The 23,117-nt window shown below is 44.7% G+C and overlaps 2 protein-coding genes across 2 annotated transcripts in view; one reads left to right on the top strand and one right to left on the bottom strand.

The window, feature by feature from the left end:
- The window catches only part of LOC119386896 (uncharacterized), a 64,245-nt gene extending 62,232 nt beyond the window's left edge, over positions 1 to 2,013 (top strand). The window contains exon 19 of the mRNA XM_037654173.2: positions 1,623 to 2,013. Within this exon, the coding sequence (XP_037510101.1) occupies positions 1,623 to 1,714 (92 nt within the window). The 3' untranslated portion in view covers positions 1,715 to 2,013. The remainder of the gene's footprint in view (positions 1 to 1,622) is intronic.
- Positions 2,014 to 10,139: 8,126 nt separating this feature from the next.
- The window catches only part of LOC119386895 (BRCA2-interacting transcriptional repressor EMSY-like), an 85,610-nt gene continuing 72,632 nt past the window's right edge, over positions 10,140 to 23,117 (bottom strand). Inside the window, 9 exon segments of the mRNA XM_049413299.1 lie at positions 10,140 to 11,686; positions 12,189 to 12,353; positions 13,629 to 13,708; positions 17,914 to 18,087; positions 18,090 to 18,338; positions 18,340 to 18,505; positions 18,507 to 18,896; positions 18,899 to 19,041; positions 20,909 to 21,274. Coding sequence (XP_049269256.1) covers positions 11,645 to 11,686; positions 12,189 to 12,353; positions 13,629 to 13,708; positions 17,914 to 18,087; positions 18,090 to 18,338; positions 18,340 to 18,505; positions 18,507 to 18,896; positions 18,899 to 19,041; positions 20,909 to 21,274 — 1,775 coding nt within the window. The 3' untranslated portion in view covers positions 10,140 to 11,644.

The following is a 23,117-nucleotide window of genomic DNA, read 5'->3' as shown; positions in this document are numbered from 1 at the left end:
ACAAAACTGTATCGAGTCAATAATTTGGCAGAATTTTTTTATGAAATCATACTGCTCTGCAAGAATGTTATCATTTAGTAGATTGACTGAAACTGTTTACCAGGGTGAAAAATTGAGGCTGAAAGAAAAAAGGGTCGACACATTGTTCTGTGTGTCCACTGTCATTCCAGTCGCATGTTTCGGTTGACACATATAGTACCACCACCTAACATCAACTTTAGCTGTTCTATAATTTACAGCTGCAATGATGAGGGATATGGAAATCCTAGGATTGTAAGGCACTTTTTCGTAGAAAGCACTATTACTGTACAGTTGCGTTGCCTGAGGCAGGGTAGATTGGCATATGTTCTGAACTGTGCTTGGAAAAGATCGGTACCTCTCATTACAAAGTTGATCGCTAGTTTGTTTTTTCTAACACAAATATGCCATACAACAAGTACAAGTGAAACTACACGTCATGTATGTAATAAGAATCCACAAATGAAAACTAGCGTGCTGTAATGCGGAGTATAAAAACCTGCATTTGCACCTCGGTCCATTTTGTGCTTAGAGTCAGTAAAATAAGTAGACCAACAAGTGAATGGCTAGTTGTGATAGGAAGTGCTTCATTTTTGTGCGTATTATATATATTATATATAAAAAAGAAGAAAGCTGAAGAGCGAGCTTGTGAAAGAAGGCCGTACACGACAGTGCATATAGCTAGCTAGCTTATTAGAGTTTCACATTTTTGTATTTCGTGTCATGACCAATTTATTTTATTCTAGATTATTCTATTATCTCTTAATACGAGCTGTTTGTGAAAAGCTCAAGAGCCTTCCCAAACAATGCAGATTCTCTAAACAGTGTCGATTGCATGAGTGCTTCAACTATTTGCCGTCATGCCCAGATTATAGAGGAGATGGAATCAGCACTTTTAGTGCAGCAGTTTTCATTGGTTGAAACTTGATTGTCTTTAGAAAACCTATCGCAGACGTAAAATGCTAGGTTAAGACGTTAGGTCACAATAAGACAGCTAAAGAATTATAAACAACTTCGATTTTTAATTCACTTTTGAAAATTCCAAGGTGGATGTTTGGGCACCCGCCTTCGTTGTTTAGTCATGTGTGTCATCCTCCTAAGAATGTACTTCCACCAAGTCCCACTCAAACGCTTCACTTTACGCAGTCAGAACTCTGCACATAAGTGCCAAGTGGTATAGGAAGAAGCTTGAGAATGTAGGTGCTACACTTGCCACTGTTGTATTCGAGCCTGAGAAACCAACGACCATATCCAAGTACAGTGCAGCGCCCTCCAGTCCAGCCCCAAACAGATGAAGCAGGTACAGAATCCATGAAGCACTGGTAATTTGAAGCAGCCATGAGAAGCAGGCAAAGCATACGCCAATAAGAGGAAGCTGAAGGATTAGTAGAAAGAGGTGATAACACATCTGTCAGAAACAGGGCAAAAATGTCATGTGAATTTTTCGAGGCAAGCGAACACCTGTGAACAACTGAATACAATACGGTGCTCATGCATCTCTCTATTCATTCAACCACCTGTCACTATGTTTCTATACCTATTTAGTGGCATAGAGAATAGATGACTGTGGGTTTTTTTACATGCTGACGATGTCACACTTGCAGGCATGTACTGTGCTGGGGTTCTGTCGGCAATTTTCTCACCGTACGTGCTGCTTCTCACGGCCCTGACGCTGCTGCGACACTGGGCCAGTTAGCAACCTGTGCTCAAACCTAGCCCACTCCTGTTGAGAACACAGTGAAAGATGCGGCCAGGAGTGGACCATCACCATCGTCAACCTGCTTGTCCCGTGCAAGCAGTGCATCACCCGTTAAGCTTTCACGTTTGAGGCTTGCATGCCTCCTACGGCAACAATGTGAAGGCATAGGGGATCCAATCAAGGTTGTTCTTAGGCAAAGCACCATCACTGAAGACAATTGCTCACCATTTACCTTCGCCACATCACTCTATTAAATATGCATCCCATCTGAACCGATGATGAATGTTAAAATAAAAACAATTTATGACAGAAGGACTACACTGGGCATGATGTACTTGTTGAAACAGAAAGGGCACGACCTACTGACCTAAAGTACCAAAGCTAAATATTATGCTCGACTTAAGGGGAGACACTGGTCTCGAAACGAAAAGTTTTATTATTGGAGATATTGTAATGAAATTGGGTGTGTATATGTATTTCTTCCTCCTGTTTTCAAAAATATAATTAGTTTTCATGTACTTCAATTAGTTATCAAATTGTGAGAGCATAAGTGAAATCTAATTAGGTAATTTCTTACGGGTCATTAAGACACTTTCCCTCAGTATTTTTAGGTTCTGTTTAAGATGCAGCTGTAGCCAAAGACCTGCCATGTGGAGCTATGCTATTTATATTGTCACTGAGATATATCATCATATAAGAACTTTCAATTGTATTGACATTGTGTCATCTTGAAATGCAACTAGCTCACATTATTGTTCACAAAATTTCATATGTTCATCTTAGCCACAAAAAGATAGCATAGCTCCACAGTCCTATTTCTTACGAATTCAACGGTATAAAATTTATCAAAATTACCTTACAGAAACATAATGAAAAGATCCGTAAGGCTGGTCAAGTTGGCAAAAAATGTGAAGCTGAGAAAATGGCGTTTGAAGTTTGACACGCACTGTATAAATTTCTAAAAGGAACCTTTAATCATAAATTTTATTCACATGTTCCCCATCTGTTTCCCTTCAAAACAAAACAGAAAGTGTCTTGTTCCACCCAAGGAATCATATCTAAAAAAATTTTCCAATGTGTAAAGCATGATCAAAACCACACCATGACAAGCGGCTGGGGGGTTCTGGAAAAGCCATGGGGTATGAGGCTCAAGCGACTGGCTGCTCATGTCTTTTCAGTCTTTAGGAAGAACCTTCTAGATGTTAGGCAGCATGTTACCCTGGGTAATAGGTTGCTATGCTTGAGAGAATACCTTCAAAGTAGTCCAGGACTGTAATCTTCAGTTGCACCCGTTTTGTGTCGCCTTGCAAGAGTCTTTTTTGTGTTGGTGCTCTTCAGATGAGTTGCATTTGCCTTGCGTAAACACAGAGAGTCTTTTTCTAGGCTTCGTCGAACAAGGCAATCCCCAGCAACATAGCCCAAACTTGCAGCAATGGACTCGTTGGTTGCCCTTCTTCCTTGGTTGTACATGTACTATCGTGAGCAATATGAGCTCGAACACGCGAGCGTGTGGCGAATAGCCTCAAAACCGAGATAGCGTGATACCTGCATGGCGCTGCCGAAACCGTAGGGGAAAGGAGGGGCGCTTTTCCGCTGACTGTTGGCACACCCGCTTCGCTAGCGTTGCTGCGAAACGGCAGCTGACTGCGTGCCATCGGCCGCTAGCAATGAAAACGCAAAAAAAAGATTGCACAAATAATAATAATAAATAAAAGAGGCGTAGCAAAACGCTCAGCCAACACCACCTAGATATAATACAAGCATGGCCTGTGAATGAAGGAAAGAAGTGGAAATTTTAGGGACTCGTTTTTTTTTTGTTATACACAATATTAATGAGCACTAACAGACAATAATGCCAAGGAAAGTATAGGGAACGTTATTAGTAGAAAATGTAATGTAAATGTGAAGAAAGAAAAGTAGACGAAAAGTAGCTTGCCGCGGGCAGGGACCTAATCTGCGACCTTCGAATAACGCGTCCGATGCTCTAACAACTGAGCGACCGCGGCGGCCATCCGCCCGTCCACTTTATGGGGTATATGTGTATTTAAACGTGGGAGCGTCAGTCGGCGCCGCCAGTAGCCATGACGGCGAGTGTGGAACACTGTTTTTCTGCCTGTTGGCGTAGCACGTGAACTTATTACGAGATGGCAGCTGGCCAATAATCTCGCGCATACTACCTGAAAGCATCAAGTCTGCCAGAACGAGACCCTCGCTACGAATGAGGGAAAGAAGAGTAAATTTTAAGGACTCGTTTTTCTTTGTTATGCACAATATTAATGAGCACTAACAGACAATAATGCCAGAAAGTATAGGGGACGTTATTAGTAGAAAATGTAATGTAAATGTGAAGAAAGAAAGGGATTATTGGTCAGCTGCCACCTCGTAATAAGTTCACGTGCTACGTGACAACAGGCAGAAAAAGAGTGTTCCAGACTCGCCTTCATGGCTACTGGCGGCGCTGACTGACGCTCCCACGTTTAAATACACATATATACCCCATACATTGGACGGGGGGATGGCCGCCGCGGTAGCTCAGTTGGTAGAGCATCGGATGCGTTATTCGAAGGTCGCAGGTTCGGCCCTGCCCGCGGCAAGCTATCTTTTCGTCCACTTTTCTTTCTTCACATTTACATTACATTTTCCACCAAAAACGTCCCCTATACTTTCCCTGGCATTATTATCTGTTAGTGCTCATTAATAAAGCATGGCCTGTGCATCACGGCAGGCTACATCACAGCCGATATCTCAGCAGCTCACAGCCTGATAGGTCATTGGATGTGGCTGTGCGCGCTGATGTGAATTCATATCAGCGCTAGCGGTCACTGACACGCTACAAGCTAAAGATTTTGCAGCAAAGATATTGAGGCGGGAGTGTCAACAGCTAGCAGAAGCGCGGCGCCCTTTCCACTTTGTTTCCGACAGTGGCCGCTGCGAATCAGCCGATGTAGGGTTCGAGGCTATTCGCCACGTGTTCGCGCGTTCGAGCTCATATTGCTCACGATAGTACATGGCAACAGCCTCAGCGGCAGCTCGCTTCACACTTTCCAGCGAAGCGTTCCCATTCTTTGAAGTTTGGGTCCAGATGACTGAATGAAGACTCTCACTCGCGTTCTGGGTCTTCCCTTCACAGCACCGTGCCAGCAGGCTCTCACAACTGCTGGCACGGTGCTGCGAAATCACAACTGCTGCAAGAAAAAATAAGCTTTACTGCAAGGCCGTACTCCTTGTCCGTTGCCTTCCTCACGCTGAGACTTTTTGCGTCGCATTTGTCGCACTTCGCTTGTGCAAAAAAGTTATTCAAAACTTTCATATCGACGAGCAAAAAATCGGTCCCGGCGTCACCGGTCTGGCGCTCCGCGCTGACTCCAAGAAGGTCGAACTTGCGCTGGGTAGCCGACTTTCCAGACAGAACAGTCTTCGTTTGCGCCGATCTCTCAACTCGCTGCGCCTGCTCCGCCGTTGAGTAGTACGCGGCATCAACCCGAAGTGTTTCGCTAGTCGAACTTGGTCCCACGGTGTCGTCAGTTGAAGTTCCCGGCAGATCCAAAGGGTCCGGCCGCGACTCCAACTCCGCTGCCGACGGTGCACTTGTAGCCGGCGCCTTCTTGTTCCAAGCCCGTTTTTTACGGCTTCCAAAAGCTCGTTGCGTCGATGGTTTCAGACGAGAGTCTCCAGGCATCTCGATCGCGTGTAAAAACTACCGGCACAAAGTGGAAACACGGTCCGTCGAGAAACACGCACGATCGCAAACGCAGGCGCACACAAACGGACAGCCACGGCGGGCGGAGAAACCAACACAAAGAAAAAAAAATGACGTGTCGGTCGCGCCAGCCAATGGGAGACTCGGAAAGGCGCGCTTGAAAAGCGCGCCGCGTGAGAGCCAATCAGTGGCCTGGAAACGACCTTCAGAAAACCCGCGACGGCGGCCGTTCTGCTTGAGCGACGCCATTTTGAGATGGCGCAAAATGTGCACAAAGAAAACAGCTTCAAATCTAGCCCAAGATGGCGGCGCTCGGCCCGCTGCAACGCTCATGGCGCGCGCGGGAAGTTCGAACAAATTTCGTCCTTTTCGGGACATTTTAGTGCTGCCGGGGTGCTTTGAAAGCCGATTTTATCGCGTTTCCCGACCGAATTTAGCGTTAGCAATTTGAGAGTAGGTGCTCAGAAGTACAAACGCCTCGAAAATAACCTTTGCGAAAAATCGATTTTTTGACCATTTTTGACCGTTCCAAGACCCGCGTCTCCCCTTAATAAGTTCACTATCATGATCAGTCAATGCCTGTTTATATAAACCACTACATTGTGAATACATGTCTCTGAATGCATGAATGAAGTTTTCTGGCTCTATCACATGACAAACATTCAGCTACTGTTTTGTTTACCTTGACTTGATTTTAGGACCTCATTAACATGAACTGCACATCAATTAAGCCATCAATCTGTTAAACCAATAACATATTAAATACTTTGGAAGTATTGTAACTGATTGATTGCTTTTTAGAAATTGGTAACGCTTAAATCAAATTACGTTTTCCTACAACCATGTCCACGAACCAGTTACCTTATTGACATGATGAGCTGTGACTGGTAGTGCTGTTTTGAGCACTCGAATTTGGCAGGAGCTGCAGGGGAATGCATGTGATCATGCTACACAGCATCCCTGTGGACGTTCATGCTCAGGTAGGTAAACACGTGTGCTTTGTATTTGTCTGCTCATATTAAAGCTCTGATGTGTGTCAGTGCTGCTATGGCTTGATAACAATACCCACTAAAATAGTAATAGCAACTCGTAAAACATTTACAGACATTTTTTTTCACCTTTTAATTGACTACTCTGGCATTGCATTCTTCAAGTCTGAGCATCAGTGAAGCACTGCACTTCCTAGAGGACGCAAGCACTGCAGCCTTCAGTATTCAGTCTTGTGCTTGAGGTGCTTGTAGGTTACAACACTGCCCTTCGTTCCAGTGTGCACACCACAGCTTCACATCCTTCACGGGTTGGTCATAATTCATGATTGACAAGCTACAGCACCAAATATGAGGACAGAGCTAGTCAATTTTCATCCTAATTCGTGCCCCTCATTTTAGTGCTATGTTTTACCAATTAACCCCACAAGAAGTACTTTTGTTGGTTATATTCACACTAATTTCAAAATACATTGGTATGAGTGTGTGTCATCATGAGGGTTGTGGGTGGATGTGAATGGATGCGAGTATGAACATGCATGAGTACCTACGAGGGCGAGTGCAATTGTGAGTGAGTGTGAGGGGATGCAGTGTATGAACATGAGTGAGAACTTATGAATGTAAGTAGTCATGACTATGAATGTGAATGGATATAAGTATAAAGGTGAGTGAGTGCTAGTGAGTGCGACCAGATGGAAGTTTGAATGTGAGTGAGTGCCTATGTACGCAAGTAGGTGTGAGTATCGAAGGTGAGTAAATGCAGGTATGAGTAGGTGTGAGTATTGATGCAACTACCTACAAGTATGAACTTCGAGTAGGTGCTTGAGTGTAAATGAGTACTTAGTGTGATCAGATGGTGCATATGAACATAAGTGCCTGTTGGTGTGGATGTGAGTGGATACGAACATGAGCGAGTGCGAGCGAGTAGCTAAACGTAATAGCACAATTGTGTACTCGTGAGTGTGAGTACAGTTGAAACACACAATAATGAGATCGCGCAACTTGATTATCGCGACAATGAAATAATTTCCTGTTCCCGGCGAACACCCATAGAATTAAATGCATCTCGTATTTCTTGGCAATGAAACGTTGACAAACTGCAATCCAGCAACAATGAAAATTTAGAGGGCGTTTCCCCACACATTTTCTGCTCGCGCAAGGGAAACATATTCTGAATTGCGCTCAAATGTGTTTGCTTCGCATTTAAGCTGCATAAAGTATTACCACATTGTGCTTGCGTGGGCACCACCCATCTTAAGTTAACAAAATCAGACTGATGCCGGGAGCAGTCCCATGCACCGGGCGTTGCCATTGCCACCATGCTGATTGTTTAGACTAATTTTGTGTGTGTGTGCGCATACGCATTAGAGTACAGCTGCATCTTCGTTCAAACTATAGCGGCACGACGGCTTGCTGTTTCCAATCTTGGGCTGCCATGCGCAAGCAGTCTTGCTCGCGCACGTAAAGTTTCTTTTGCCGTTTGGAAGAATGGGTTCAGGACCCATTTTAGTGACATTCTGCAGCAGCTGTACGGTGACGTGGCCAATCAGCGATGGAGGAGTGATTGCCATGGCTACGTCGGTGCCTGTGAATCGAATGCTTTCGAACAGGATGCGGGTGTTTCTCGGAACGCACGATGACGATTTCGCTAATACAACTTGTTGCTGTTGTGAAGCAAGATCTGTGCATTTACTACATGCAAATGGTTGACAAGGCGAGCTAACTGAATTTTGGCATTAAATGTTCGCTTTGCTAATCATTTCTCTATCTGTACTGTATTTCACGATAACGAAATTCTCGAGATAGCGAACTTTTTCAGGTTTTCCTGCCAATTATGTTATTGCAGGGTTCAATTGTATTGAGGTATCTGCTCGTGAAATTGAGTGGACGCGAGTACGAACTTGAGGGTCCGTAAGTGTGAATGAGCATATGAGAGAGAGAGAGAGATACGAAGAGGACAGGAATATGAGGAAAGAGGAATATGAATGTTCTAATGATGCAGCTGCTTATTCTGGATGTGCTACATGCAAAACCAACAAGCCAGTACACATTGGTTAACCAGGAATAAATGATGAAAGCTTTCCCGCCATATTATTGCGGCAGCAATTCTAGGGAACTTCAGGTGAACTTTTGCCAATGCTTTGGTGTTCTGCATAAAGTTCACCTGTGAGATCCTATCATGCACTGAGCAATACACATTCAAGGGAAGGTGGGGAAAAGTGAGCCAAGAAGATCATAGCCTCAACTGCCTTTATGCGCGGAGTCTTCTCGTGCATCCAATTTTGTAGGCCACACGATCGAGTTTGCGCAAAGCTGGAGGAAGATGATCGCAGTGCTATGTTTAAGAGAGCTGTAGAAGGGGCGAGAGAGAGAGGGCAATCACGTCTTCACTAGTGGGGCTGTGGTGTCGCTTCATGTGGCTGAGCGCATAGACTGCCTGTGAGAAGTAGCCTGTGGTGAGTACAATGCTCAGCTCAGCATGCTCACTCATGAGTGCACTTTTCAAAGGTGTGTGCATGAACTTTATTGAGTGACTGTGGGTGTGACTAGACGCAAGTATGAATTCAAAAATTTAATTCTTGGGGCCGTAGTGGGAGAGACTGGATTAATTTTTACTACCTGGAGCTCTTTAATATGTGCTTAAATCTAAGTATACATGTTCTTGTGTTCTGCTAGCTTTGAAATGTGACAAGCATGAACATGCACAAGCACTAGTCAATATGAGTACAGGTATAAACATGGGCGAGCACCTTATAAGTTGGAGAAATTGGTATGAACGTGAGCGAGTACCTGCTAAAGTGAGCATGAACGCGAGTGCCTGTCAGTGGCAGTAATGTTGAGCATGAACACGAGCACCTATCAATGCGACTGGATGAGACTATGAACAAGTGTGAGTGCTCGCGAGTGCTGGTGGATACGTGAATGCAAGTGAGTACCTGTGAGCGTAACTTAAGCAAATGGGTGTGAACATGGATCCCATTGCAGCATTCCAATGCTTCTCTACAGAGCTAATGCTAGTGCAGTGCTTGTGAACGATGATGAGTGCACGCGAATATGAATGCGAATGAGGGTCAGATGCTGCGTGTGGACCCAAGAATGAACGAGTCTGTACCTGCCGGAGTGAGCAGGTGCGTATGAATGCGAGTGGGTGCGAGTATACCGTGACTACCTGCGAGTGTAAGAAGGTGAGACTGCAAAGACTAAAAACTAACGGTGAGTGAATGCAAGCGCCTGCTTACAGTACTGGTGAACATCTGCACACACCGAGTGAAATACAGCGGGTGTCTTCATGAGAAAATGAAGGAAGATGACCAAAATTTCTAGAAGCGATTCTTGGCAAACAAACAGCACGTGAAGAGCTGCGAAGGACACATTTCACGAGCCAGGACAGCTCATTACAGTAGTTAGTTTTTTTACTGTATTTATGCAATGTTAATAAAATTATGGCTGAGAGAGAAGTAACATAGTACTACTATGTATAATCAATTACTTTATTCGCAGTGCGCTTACTATCATGCATCAGTAATTCATAGCTGTAATTGATTACACTTCTGAATAAAGTGTAACTGCCAGTAAATACATACACGCTCGCTGCAGATGGGCGAAACGTGTTATGGCTAGAAGCAAATACTGGCAGCTAGTTTCTGAAGCACCATCCTCAAACCTTGAGTGGATATAGGTACTATTCCAGTCTCACGAGCAAATAAAATGAAGCAACAGACACAAGCAACATTGCCAAGTCTTTATTATTTTTTTTCTCAAGCATGAGATATCAGTAAACTCGATTCTCCAGTGCCAGTGAAAAAAAATAGTACAGGCCCCACGTCCCTCCATCGCATCATCTGTACATGCGACGAGTATTTCTAAAAAGACACCTTGGCTAAGATGGGTGCCCAAAGTTTCTCAGCTGCGTCTTGGGTTCACAGAGATTAATGTTACAAAAAAAAAAGCACTCGCATAGAATCACAACTTCATTGACAAATCAAGGGCCTAAAAATATCCTTTTTTCTTACAATATACATATATATACACTGTACAGTAATGATGACGATGGGGGAAGCACACAAACTTAACAATTACATTATATAGTACATCGTATGTACACATCGGTCGATATTTACACATGGGACCACAATCTGTACACACTATGGCTTAGTAATTAAATACAAGTAATTGTACAAGATTTCTCAAGTGAATTGGCATAATGTGTAAATATTACCATTCTTTTGCACAGAAAGGGGGAAAAGGGGGGGGGGGTCAAGACAGTAAGACAATCCAGTGAAAAGCAATGGAACATGCACTCGGGAGCTAAAACTGCAAACTGCCTTTTGCTGAATGCTGCACGTTATTAAAATAGTGCAAGAATTAAAAATTACTGCATAACACAGGACAAGGTAGCCTTTTTTTTCTCTCTTCTTTCCACCTTTCACAATCAACAGAATGTATCTCCATTTATGCCCATGTGACCGGCAGACTGCTGCGACTACTGCAACCAGCCTTGCAATGTGCACTGCACATAATTATGCACACACATTTTAAAATATCTTGCTTCAAGGTATGCAAAGCTCTGAGCACCAGGTGTGTACTTGTGTGCGTACATATATATAATAGTATACGTAAGTATATGCTACAGTGATTCGATCCAAGTGCTGCTCCCGCAAGTGTTTACTTTTGGCAATAAGCAGAGGTGTCAACAACAACAACAATATAGCATACTAAAATAATAATAATAAAAAAACGATTCAACAAATGACAAACGAAAAGGTAGAACAGCATGCTACAGGGCAAGTTAGCTATGCACATCCAATGTAAGCTGGGAATAAAAACAAACTGTTGTAGACGCGTAATGTACGACACGCGACGCCAGAACAAAATGTCTCGATGGAAGGCTGGCCGTCTGTACGGCTTTGGGAAGGGTCACAAAAAAAGCAAAACTATAAAAGTGGTGAAGCGGGGAGGGGGCTTTCACGACGACGACGATGATGATGACGCGCAATAAACGTATGTACAGATGATCGTTGTGGCACTCCTTTCACAAAGGTCCCATATGTACAGCACATGCAAGTAAGTAGAAGGCAGGGAAGCGTTCGGCCTGGTGAGAGCTCCAGCGATGAGGAGCAAATGGCAGCTTTGCTCACGCCACGCCATGTGTCTGCAGCTGCTGCGCCATTGGTGAACACTTCGGTGCACGGCAGGGTAGTGGCAACAAGTGTTTGTCTGCTAAACGCAGCTGGGTTACTTTCAGCTCAGCTTCGATCTCTTTGGCGAAGACAACAGGTGGCTCTGAAAAAAGAAATAAGAATCTTACCGAACAACTTGCACAACCAACAGAAACTGGGCTTTAGGTATGGTGCGAGCTTCCTCAACATGACTGGCACACTGCAGCTGAAAGCGCCAATTTCTTGAAAAATCTAATGGGAACGATTGAAAACACTTTATTTGGCACGTAAATTCTAAGAATTGATTGGGAGAGCAGCCTAGTCTGCTGACCGTCTGGTTTCCTGTACTTAGCAGCTGTTTGGGATTGTCGCTGTGTAAAACGGTTTCCCAATCATCAAAGAGAGATTAGTGATTGTCTGCTAAGGGGTTACTGGCAAGCCCATATCTTGCGGTATTGGTCTGCAAACTCTCCGCTGTGAGAAAATTGCAGTCTATCATTCGAGGGGTACCACAGGTGTCATTTGGTACCACAGGTGGACAGGTGGGCAAGCCCAAGCCCTTGCGTCAGTGGACACGTTACGTTAAGAGAGATAGGGTGTATCCATAGGCGGCTGTAGTTTCTCACCTTCTGCCACTTCTCGACCAAGCGATTGTACTCCTGCAGGTAGAAGGCAAACACCTCTTCGCAGTCCTGCGACGCCTCGTGATCCGGGGGGTTGTACGTCTGGCAGTTGCGCTTCACCAGCATCATGTCCTCGTGGAACTCTGTTATGTCCCGGTACTGGCCACTCTGAAAGTTACGAAATGCAATTGCTGCTGTTGAAGTTAAATGAAGTGGGCCTTGACTAAATTTTAACAATAATAATAATTGTTGGGGTTTAACGTCCCAAAACCACGATACGATTACGAGGGACACCGCAGTGGGGGGCTCCAAAAATTTTGACCCCCTGGGGTTCTTTAACGTGCACCTAAATTAAGTGCACAGGCCTCAAGCATTTTTGCCTCCACCGAAAATGCGTCCGTGGCGGCTGGGATTTGATCCTGTGACCTTCAGGGCTCGAGTAAGTTTTGAGATAAGAACAGCACTCCAAAAAAACCTCAAGAGGTAAATGCGTGAAAGATTTTGACATTAGTCCGAGGAACTTTTCAGTGAATAAATGTTTGCTCTCTCTTGCCTTTCACTATAAATGGCTAAGGGGTTAAAATAACACAAAAGTGAAAAACTAAATCCCTTTAAACAAATAAGTTACTCTTGAAACCTCTGTTGTCACAAATTTCGTTATCATTGGTTCCTTACTGGAACGGAAAATGAAGGTCGAAGCTTCATTTTTGAAAATCCTATCAGAACACTGACATCTGAATGCCAGTGTGATGTCATGGATTTCAATGCCCTCTTTCACATTTTGGCCTCATTGACTCAACAAAATTTTCGTAAACTTGTAAATGTTAAGTCTCTGGCTCCCTGATAAAACAATATAGTTAATTTTTACCAATAATGAACTACCTAGGGCCTAGCAAATGCCATCAAGGTGAATGACACAGTAAGTTGGTGCGGGAACTTCAAAACAGCGCCACCACCAGCGTTTTCTTTTTGCATGTTTTCTACCTTATCATGTTTCTTCTCACAAGCAACAGTGGCGCTCTTCAAATTATATATAGCTCTTCTCTTTATTGTGCCCTTAAAAGTGCAGCTGACTCCACAGGCAACATACATTAACAAAGTCATGTGATCAGGTCAGTTGGTATTACACGATAAAATTTGTTATAGTGAAAATGCTGAGGCAGACAGAGGCGAAACGGCGGTTATGTATGCTGTATTCGCTGTGCCATAGTGTTTTTGTGCAAGAACATTGAACAACATACATACAATACCAGTACAAGGTTTCAGTGAACGATTATTACGGGCCTTCTCTGTGCAGAAGCTGCACCCAACAAAGATTATGAAAATGAAAAAGCAAGCCTCGCATTAAGTACAGATAGCATTCTGTTAGTGATTTGTTGCATGCATCCTTTCAAGTACACAATCTTGCAGCTCCCGTAGTGCAAGACCCTAATTAGTACTTGCCTCCAGTTTTTTCTTTATAGTTGAGAAGTCCATGGGCTGATCAATGACGTCGTAGTAACCGGGAGCATCTTCAGGATCGACTATGCAAATAGACAAGAAAATGAAGTAAGTCACACTAGCTGCCATAGTACATCAACCAACAATGTAGCTATATATATATAACGAAACACGGACAAACCTAGCATTCCGCAATGCTAGAGATTAAAGTAATGAAACAAAATGAATGGTTAGCAAACTACCAGAGGTCAAATGATTTAAATGAGAAACTTGGTTCTTCCCAAGTTTTTTGACAGTCAAGTGGTCATGACAAATGCTATTTGTAACTTATAATGCTACTTAAAAGTGTTACAAGTAGCAGTTGCACAATAGCGCTAGCACACACTAGAGCATGGACAGCAAAAAATTTATGAGAAATTACCAAAATATCAAACTGACAGTGAGAACAAGGAATGCAGAAAGAAAACAAGAAGTTTTCAGGAAACAAACACAAATTTGATACATTGGCTGCTAACACTTCAGTGGCATTCAGTTTAAGCACAGTAACTGGAGTCAAAGATTACTTCTAGGAAATATCATTTGGTAACATAATGCTACCTGTTTCAACGTGAAACAATATGGCTGGCATAGCGAAAGGCAAAATGCAGCCCTTAAAAACTGAAGCAAAATGAGTTTTTTGCAGTACCATGAAATACTGAAACCTAAACTTTAGAAACTCTTACACTAAAGGGGCCTTGCAACACCGTTGTTAAGATCGAAGTCATCATAGGACGAGCTTACTGTTGGATGTGGTTATGTCGCAAAAGCCTGCCTAATCCATCAAGTATAAACAGCAATATCACATGAAATGCGGGATTTTTTCTACTTTAATCACTACCATCGACCTGGCAACTAAACTGCACAGGAGCAATGGCAAAGGAGGGGTCAATGTGCCACCCAAATGTTTACCACCTGACATGTCCATAGAGTTAACATTTTCTCTTCATTTTTCTTTGACTGTATAGGCCACCACTTCTGGTTGGTTCAGACACGTGCGGTGCCTTCAAGTGGCAGCCCCCGCCCCATGGGCAGTTGCAATGCCTACACAACTTGGCACGTGGCCTATGAGCTTGCTGCATAGTTGGCAACATTGCGAAGGAGAGAGCAAGTACTTTTTCACTGTTTTCGATATAAAATTCTAAGTTTCCTGCAGCATTCAGTGCAATAATATTTATCTCACATGTTCACAGGAGTCTTGGCTACAGATAAGCAGTGTTTTCCGACTATATTAACAAAATTAGCTGGGACCCTTTAAAAAGTGCTTCCTTGTAAGTGTCTGGTAATCAAAAACGTGGCTGATCCCTCTGTCATAGGAATCCGTATAACACGAAAGTGAAATGTGTCTTCACAGAATTAGTGCTTATTGTTTAGTGATATATTAGAGCTTGCACAATGTCTATTCGTGTTTGGCAGCTATAGCACCATTTGACGTGGATGCACCCATGTTGACACCTAGTGGAATGTCTCCATCGCGACGACTAACGACCATGATCATGATTAAACCGTTGTGGTAGCTGAAGTTGTGAACATATATTTGGACACAGCGAATCGTCAATCCCGCGTAAAGATGACGTCAACGAGCTCATAATCAAGACTGGTAGCTGATATGCACTTCTTCAAAACGTTGTCAATTAAGGAGAGAAACGGCACGATGTGTGCTTTCTAGTAATGGGTAACTGATGCCTGTGCTCATGCATACACTACCACACTGTGCTTCAGCAACACGGGAGGCAAAGGTTCATAGCTTGAGCCGCAAACGTGTGCGTCCCGCTGGACTCTGTCTCGCTCCACCAAGGCACAACATTCACCTGTCGAAATCGTGTCCTTTCTGCAACGCATATTGCAGCAGTCTTGTTATTCAGTGCTCTTGAAATCGAAGCAGTCGGCGGCGGAGAAATCCCGTTGGTGCATGTGGAAGCTGCACTACTCTGATGAGCCGGCGCATGCTAACACAAAGCGAAAGGCAAAGAACGTAGCTGCGTCTAGGGTGCCTCGGTGACGCCAGCGCGGCCAGTGTCCCTCGCTGGTATCAAGACGCTTTAACCATGACCTCCGATATCGCGTGCAATCTCGGAGTAAGCGTCGATCCTGACGCATTACTTCTTTTCACCTCTCACAGATGGCGGCACCGCCCCGATCCGCCCCGCTCCCCCCGCCTACCTACACTGCCAAAAGAGAGCACTGTGCGAGAGAGCATGTGTGAAAGATATAAGGCGCATTCCTGAAGTATCCAGCATCTGCCAAGGTAGCTTAGTCAGATGAGTGTCAGGTGCTTACCGTTGCAGCCGCAAGGTTGTGGGTTTTATTCCCAGCGGCGGATCTTGGTTTTTTTCTTTCTCACCCGTTGGTGTCCACTTTATGAAAGTTATATCCGTAACGGAAGTACTTCGTGGACCCCGGCATAAAACACTTTCGTGTTAATAAAACACAGAAAAACCACCATTTTCTTAAAAGCAAGATAACTGCTCTGATCTAAACTGTCCATAGTTCCTTAAGGTTCCACTGTGATCGAATGGGAAGATAACTGCGATCAGCCAAGCATATCAGCTTATCATGCTGTGTGTGGTGCTTAACATTAGACAACGAAAAAGCAAAGATATTGATCATGTAACTAAGAAAATCCCGAGAAAGTCCAGCATGTGCACTAATGTGTTTACAGTTGGACTAACTAAGACTAAAACCCCATCTTGCTGCTCTTGCTTTTCAGGCATTGCTGGTGAGATGCACAATGAAATCTGCAACACCACTGTCTCAATGCTGAGTGCATGTTTTAGCAACAAGTGTGCGTGTTTTGTGCTCTTTTCCTGTGTTAGATGCGCTACAGCCTAATACTACAATATTCTATGCAAACAAGCCTCATGTACAACTTTGATCAGCTCATCAATGGTGCAGTAGCTTTGTATGCCTAGGCATAATGCTAAATTCGTACAGCACAAAGCATTGTGCAAATTGCTCCAGCACCAAGCAAACACACGTCAGTGAGAAAGGCAAGGCACATGCATCTGTGGCGAAATGAAAATGCGTCAAGCATCTCAATGCACTAGCTTGCACAGATTCTATTCGTGCCACCCATACATGCATCTACGACATGTGGTTACAGTGATGGGCATCTGTGCTAGAGGTCATGAGTTCGAATCCTGTGAGAAGGTCACGCCTAAATTTTTTTCTCTTATTAAAATTTTATAATATATATTTTTCTCTTTCATTTATTAGTAATACAGGTACTGCTATCACAGATGGACAACTTGCACACGTTTTCCCCATGCTTTATACTTATAATGAGGTTTCCAATGCTTAGGTATTAATAAATTTTCCAGGTCATGCCACTTTATATCAATCGCGCTAAAGACAGTTCATGGTGCGTGGTGCCAAGAGTGGCAGCCGTACAGCTGTCCTGTGTTACATTATGACCGATGCGCGTAGTGACTTGAACAATAAAATTATAGTTGCTAGTATGCATTCTCGCGAGTTCCCCATCAAAGTGATGACCTTCCGGTCTGAAGAGAGCATAGTGAACTGTTAATAAAGAAGGCTGCATGCAATGCAGGCGTGGCCATGCTGACACTTTGGTTAGACATGTAAACTTTAATGAGACAAAGTGCAAAAACAGAAAATGGAGGAGGGGAGGGGTTCCACAGCAATCTGGAAAAGCTGTCGGGGTGTCAGCTCAAGAACATTTCAGGCCAAAACGACTCCGCTACTGCTGCAAGCAGGCGAAAATAGAGAATTTTGGCACAGTTGGCACAGGTTGAACTAGCAAGGGTGCAGCAAGGTGCAGACAAGTAGAATTGTAGCCAAATGGCATAAATGGTGCAACTGGATCACCACTGCACTGTGTGACTGACTCAATGTGATGTCATGTGGAGCAAAGATGCTGTGATGAGTGGCATCATGGACCTGGCTGGTAAAACACTAGTGTCTTTTACTTCTTATCTGTTAACTTCATATGGTCCGTGACAAATAAAAGTAGGGCGCCCTTGGTTCCTCTTCTCATTTTAGCATCAGCACTCATGTATAGGAGAATTTTTCGAGGTCAATGTAAGAGCTTTAGCTAAGAGCTTAAAGCAAAGAACTCAAGCTAACGATAATGCAGGTTCGTGTACCTACACCACATTATGAGGCTATGAAATGCTGCAGAATGAGCATATTTGGTCCTTCAGAAGTTGATGTCTTATGTAAGCACATGACAATACCTGCACAGTGAACAAGCACACTGATGTTATTTTGTTACAAGCAACAAGGTGCTCACCTGGTTCCAAAAACCAGTGCGCTGGTGGAGGCACGCCCTTCGACCTGTTGGCACCTCTAAATTTGCACACTCTGTCCAGAAGCCCTGATGCTACTCGCGCCCAACCAGACACGTGTCCCGAGGCACACAAAGATTCATCGATAAGTGCATTAACACGACGTTTCCTTTTCAGCACGAGCTGTGGCCCCTGCTGTGCCCCTCGACTGTGCTAGGCTGGGACAGTGATGCAGGAGTCACAGAGGCTGACGAGGTCACCACCTGTTCCACAACGTCCCTCACTGTCTCAACAGTCACCACATTGCCAACCACTGCAGTCAATGTCTGAAATGGCTGAGCTCGCTGCGGAGTCGTCGTCTTGGTGCAAAACTGAGTCTCGACGGTCGATGCTTGTTCGTCTGGCACTCCATTTGCCAGCCCGCCATGGCCGCCATGGCCGTGTCCAGATGCCTGACGAGCTGACGGTCAGCAAATTGCCCGGAACATCTTCGGAGGCCGTATTGTTGCTGCTATCGTCGTCACAGTTATCCAAGAGAACAGTCACACTAGCTGTCGCTTCCTCTTCTGCGTAGACCACGATCTCAGATGACGTTCCCTGCAGCATGGGCTCCGACCAGAATTACGTCACAAGCAGACGAGGATGCCGAAGCTGCTCCGTTTTCGTACGTCTCGGAGTCGTCGACATTCTGCGGTGTCGCAGGATCCGAGCTGGTGCCGCTGCTGCTACTGCTACTGCTGCCATTATTGCTGGCGTTCCCATTGTCAACTTGTAATGGCTGACTGCCACTAGAAGTGCTGCCGGGCACGCTATTCGAGGCAGCGGTACTGTCATGTGATGGCAGGCCGGCGGAAGAATCGGCCACAATGGGCTGCCCACTGCTGCTTGATAATGAAGACGACTGACGACGAAGCGTCGAGGTGTGCTGCGTTGTCAGTCCTGTGGTATGCAAGAGTAAGCGATGCCACGTCGACTGTGGGAGGAGAGCACTGATGTGCTGGGGCCAGACGATGAGCATGATGGAAGGGAGACTAAATGATATGTGGACGGAGATGGGCCAGCGCCCCGCTGAGCTCCAATCACAGTACTGGACACCGAGTCAACCATGACTGATGTGATTCCCTCACTCGCTTCTGCAAAGTAAAGAAAAACATACAGAAAAGTTTGCTCAGTGACCGCAACTCAATGAGCAATGCAGACAGTTTACAAACAAGTAATCGTGAGATGGCCACCATACTGAGAGCTGCTCTTTACAAAAATACTACATTCCACTACTGTGGTGTTGTAGAAACTTGACTCGCTTTAGGGCAATGCAGATGATGCAATTTATACTTTCTTAAACTTTCATACTTACCAATTTATGAGGTAACTAAGAAGTGCATAGTGAAAATGTATTTAGTTTTTCTTATGTTTATTTAGAGTTTGTGCTATGTGGTATAACAATGCGTAAGGTCATTATGTGTATACAGTTTGAGTTTAGAGACCACGAAGCATTGTGCATGCATATTTCGGAGCTTTATGAGCAGACATGCTGTCAGCATTATATAAATACAGTAAAAGCTTGTTAATTCGACTCTCGTTAATTCGGAAAATCGGTTAATTCGGACACGTCATCTGGTCCCCGTAAATATACGCATCACTCTATGAGACTGGGCGCTCGTTATTTCGGACAGATTTGACCGCAAATCGGATAATTCGGCGATTTTCGGGCCGCTGGCGAGGCTCGAAAACGAAAAAAGAACAATTCGGAACAGAAGTGAAGCTCAAATGCAGCATCGCCATGGACATCAATTGTCGACTTGACTTGAGACTGGTTGAACGCCTTTTCTTCGCGTGTGTTGTTGGTGGTGCAATTTTAATGCTTTGTTCCCGTTGGTGTGCTGCATCGTTGAACGTCATTTTATCGAGGAACGATTCAGTACGCCTCCTTTAGCTTGATTGTTGCTGGTGCTTTTGTGCTGACTTTTCGTGTGAACGCACTCTCCGCCGATGGCAACGCCGGCGAAGCGGCCCAAGTACGAGGCGAAGGACTTCACCACCAAAGTAGAAATTTTGCGTGCCCTGAAAAATGGGCTCCGCCGACAAGAAGTTGCTCCTGTGCCATGACGTCGGCAAACAATACGACGTGAGTCTCCTGAGCGCAGTTAGCATTCTTGCGTATGTGTGGCAGAACACGCCTGCGCACGCCATTGCCAACTGTTTCAGGCACAGTGACTTTGTTGTACCCGACTCCAGCGATGCCGCAGTGGCCGAAGTGTCGCCGACGACGGGCAGGATTTCGGAAGTGTTATGCCTGATGCAGTGACACTCGACGATTATATCGGCATTGATGATGGCGTTGCCACTGCCGGCTGTCTGACTGATGAGCAAATCGTCAAGGAAGTGATGCATGGCTACGAATCCGAGAACGAAGAGCCTGAAGAGGAGCAGCCACACCATGAGCCACACGGGCCCCCTCGCACTGTGAAGGAAGTCGCGGAAGCCCTCGTCGTCCTTGAAGAATTTTTGTTTTGGCACTGCAGACAGCATGCGAGCTGCTGAGCACCTTGAAGGGCTCAGAAAAATTGTGTCCACGCGAATTTCTGCTCGAAAACAGACACGCATCCGCGATTACTTTGTAAAGTAAAGGTATGTTGAAAAAACTCTTGCATTTATTGTGTTTATTTCGACCATTCGATAATTCGGACATTTTTCCGGTCCCTAGAAATCCGAATTAACGAGCTTTTACTGTATGTACATGACTGTGTATGCGCATATTGGATGTACGCAATTTAAGTGAGTGTTTATGTTGCCTTGGTTATGCTACTGATTAAACCTAATGTATAAGAGCAATATGCTCTAAACAATGTTCATCGTTGACTAACGTGTATGTGGGGGCAGGAACCTTTGTCGGGCACATAGGACTTTAGTCCTCGCCTCCCTCTTGACTTGCCAAGAAAATAAAGACATTGCAATGAATTGAATATAGTGGGAACACACACTGCTCAACATCAATCTTACCGGAATCACAGATCAACAATTCGTAGACTTCTTCCGCGTTGTTTCCAGACTCCACGGGTTCCTCTGCCGCAGACGCTGTCGAAAAGCCGCCCCCAGTTTCGGATTGGCTCGGCTGATCCGATGTGCCACTCACATTCCCGTGGTCACCGGCAGCAGGAGCACTGTCACAGGCAGTCGACACGGTGCGCGATGACTCGACCCCCGAGTGCGAGTCCGACGATGCTTCGTCAGGCACTGGTGGCACGCTTGCCATAGTAGCCTCTGCTCCCATTGCTTCACCCCTGTTACCACAGCTGCTGCTTGTGCCCACGTCACTGAAGGCTTGAGCATCAGGAACGTTCTCGTGTGAGTCCACCTCCACGGACCCTATGAATGGTGTGAGGAAGTAGAGAAACAGTTTTTAATGGTTACACAGAGGCGCAAACATCTGGCCTCTATAGGTAGAGGCCGGATTTTTAGGCACAAAAAGAGCGCCTTTTATGTGCCAAAAACAGGCAGGCAAAACAACGTTTTAGGCCTTGAACGTCGTAAATGTAGGCACAATAAATGTTTACACAAATGCAAATAACTTCAAAACAAAGACGTGCATGACCTGTATCTACAACAGGAAAGCAATAAATGTTATTAATTATGATAGCACAAAGGCGTCAATAGTTAAACAGAGCTGTGCAATTGTCCTCTTTCCCGCACAGTTCGCAGAACATGGTCTCTCCTTTGATTCTGTAGCATGGTGAGTCAAGATTCCACTGTCGAATCAACACACTGCTGGGTCTCTTCCTTTTCGGCATGGCTGGGAAAGGCAGAGTACGAGCAGATAACCAGGCCACTAAATGACCAGAATGGAGGGATGCCTCATATCGGCCATGTCGAATTGTGTAGGGATGCTTTCTCCCCTGTTGGTGAACACCTTAAAGAGTAAATTACAAAAAAAAAAAAGGAAGGCCGCGTGCACACCGCATTTTTTTTCTTCGTTTGCTCTCTGCAGTTTCGCATTCGCCAACCGCTTGCGCCATGTCAGCGCGGCAGCATATGCTGGACGGCGCATCCCATTTCACTGCTGCTATAGCGTTTGTTTTCCGGAAATTGGCTGAACTAGAGGACTAGGTTGAACCCCATGGAGTTCCGAACAGTCAATGTTGCCCGGTAACATGGATAATGGTCTCAAACTGCCCTCGAAAGCAAAACTTGAGGCTAAATAGTGTTCACAGAAGCCCCGATTTTGAAAATGGGCATTTATAGGCACCATAGACATTTAGGCACAAACGCCAAAAATAGGCGTTTATAGGCACTATAAGAACACTATAAAAGCCCTTCTTAACCTCATGTTTTATATATCAAAGTGGGGCGATATAAACGCAAGGCAAATGCGATCTGTACTCATAATCGTGCTTTCCTAACCTCTAAATACAGCACATTCTGCAGAACGACAGAAATCTGTGATTTTTTCTTCCACCAAGTTCAGTGCACATGCATAGCCAGCCACACTGGTGCCATAATGTCAGTGAAAAAAACCTGGTGATTTTTCCTCACAAAAACTCCAGTACGATTATCAAGAATGCCACAGTGCGGGACACCAGATTAATTTTGACCATGTGGGGTTTGTTAGTGTGCATATAAATTTAAATACAGAGCCATTTTCGCATTAGCAGCCCCCGTGACCAGAAACTGAATCCGTGTTCATGTACGACGTTTCTAGAACCAATTAAGTTTCCCAGCTTTGCTCATGAGCCAGCACAAGTGCCTGACAACGGGTGAACTTATGGCGCTGCTGTTCCATTTTGCTTCATGTGTCACTGCAAGCGACACATGCCGTGTTTCTCCGTGCTCACTCGATTTTTGTGCGATTGCTTGCGAATGGTGACTGCTTGGAAATGAGTTCCTTCAATTTTGCATGTGTGATAGGAGACTCAGCTGAAAAATGCATATCAAATAATAATAATTTGTGCCGCATTGCATGAGTGGCTACATAAGGGACACTGGTGATCACTTCTTTGAACCACCGTGGGAACCTGCAAGGAACGTCATTGACATTCTGAACGCCAATCCTGAAACACTTGAGAAGATGGAAACCATCTTCACTCAAAGTTGAATTCAGGTAAGGTTACCTTCATTAGCGATCATTCGGGTTCTACACCTTTGTCAAGAAAGTGAAAAATTTAATTCGCCGCGAGACACTTGACAGCTGCCCTGTGTTTGGCGACTTGTTTTG

The sequence above is a fragment of the Rhipicephalus sanguineus genome, chromosome 3 (genome assembly GCF_013339695.2).
Source record: "Rhipicephalus sanguineus isolate Rsan-2018 chromosome 3, BIME_Rsan_1.4, whole genome shotgun sequence".
In the NCBI taxonomy this organism is placed as follows: domain Eukaryota; kingdom Metazoa; phylum Arthropoda; class Arachnida; order Ixodida; family Ixodidae; genus Rhipicephalus; species Rhipicephalus sanguineus.
Note: the sequence above shows the minus strand (reverse complement) of the source record. Positions and strands in the feature narration are given on the sequence as shown.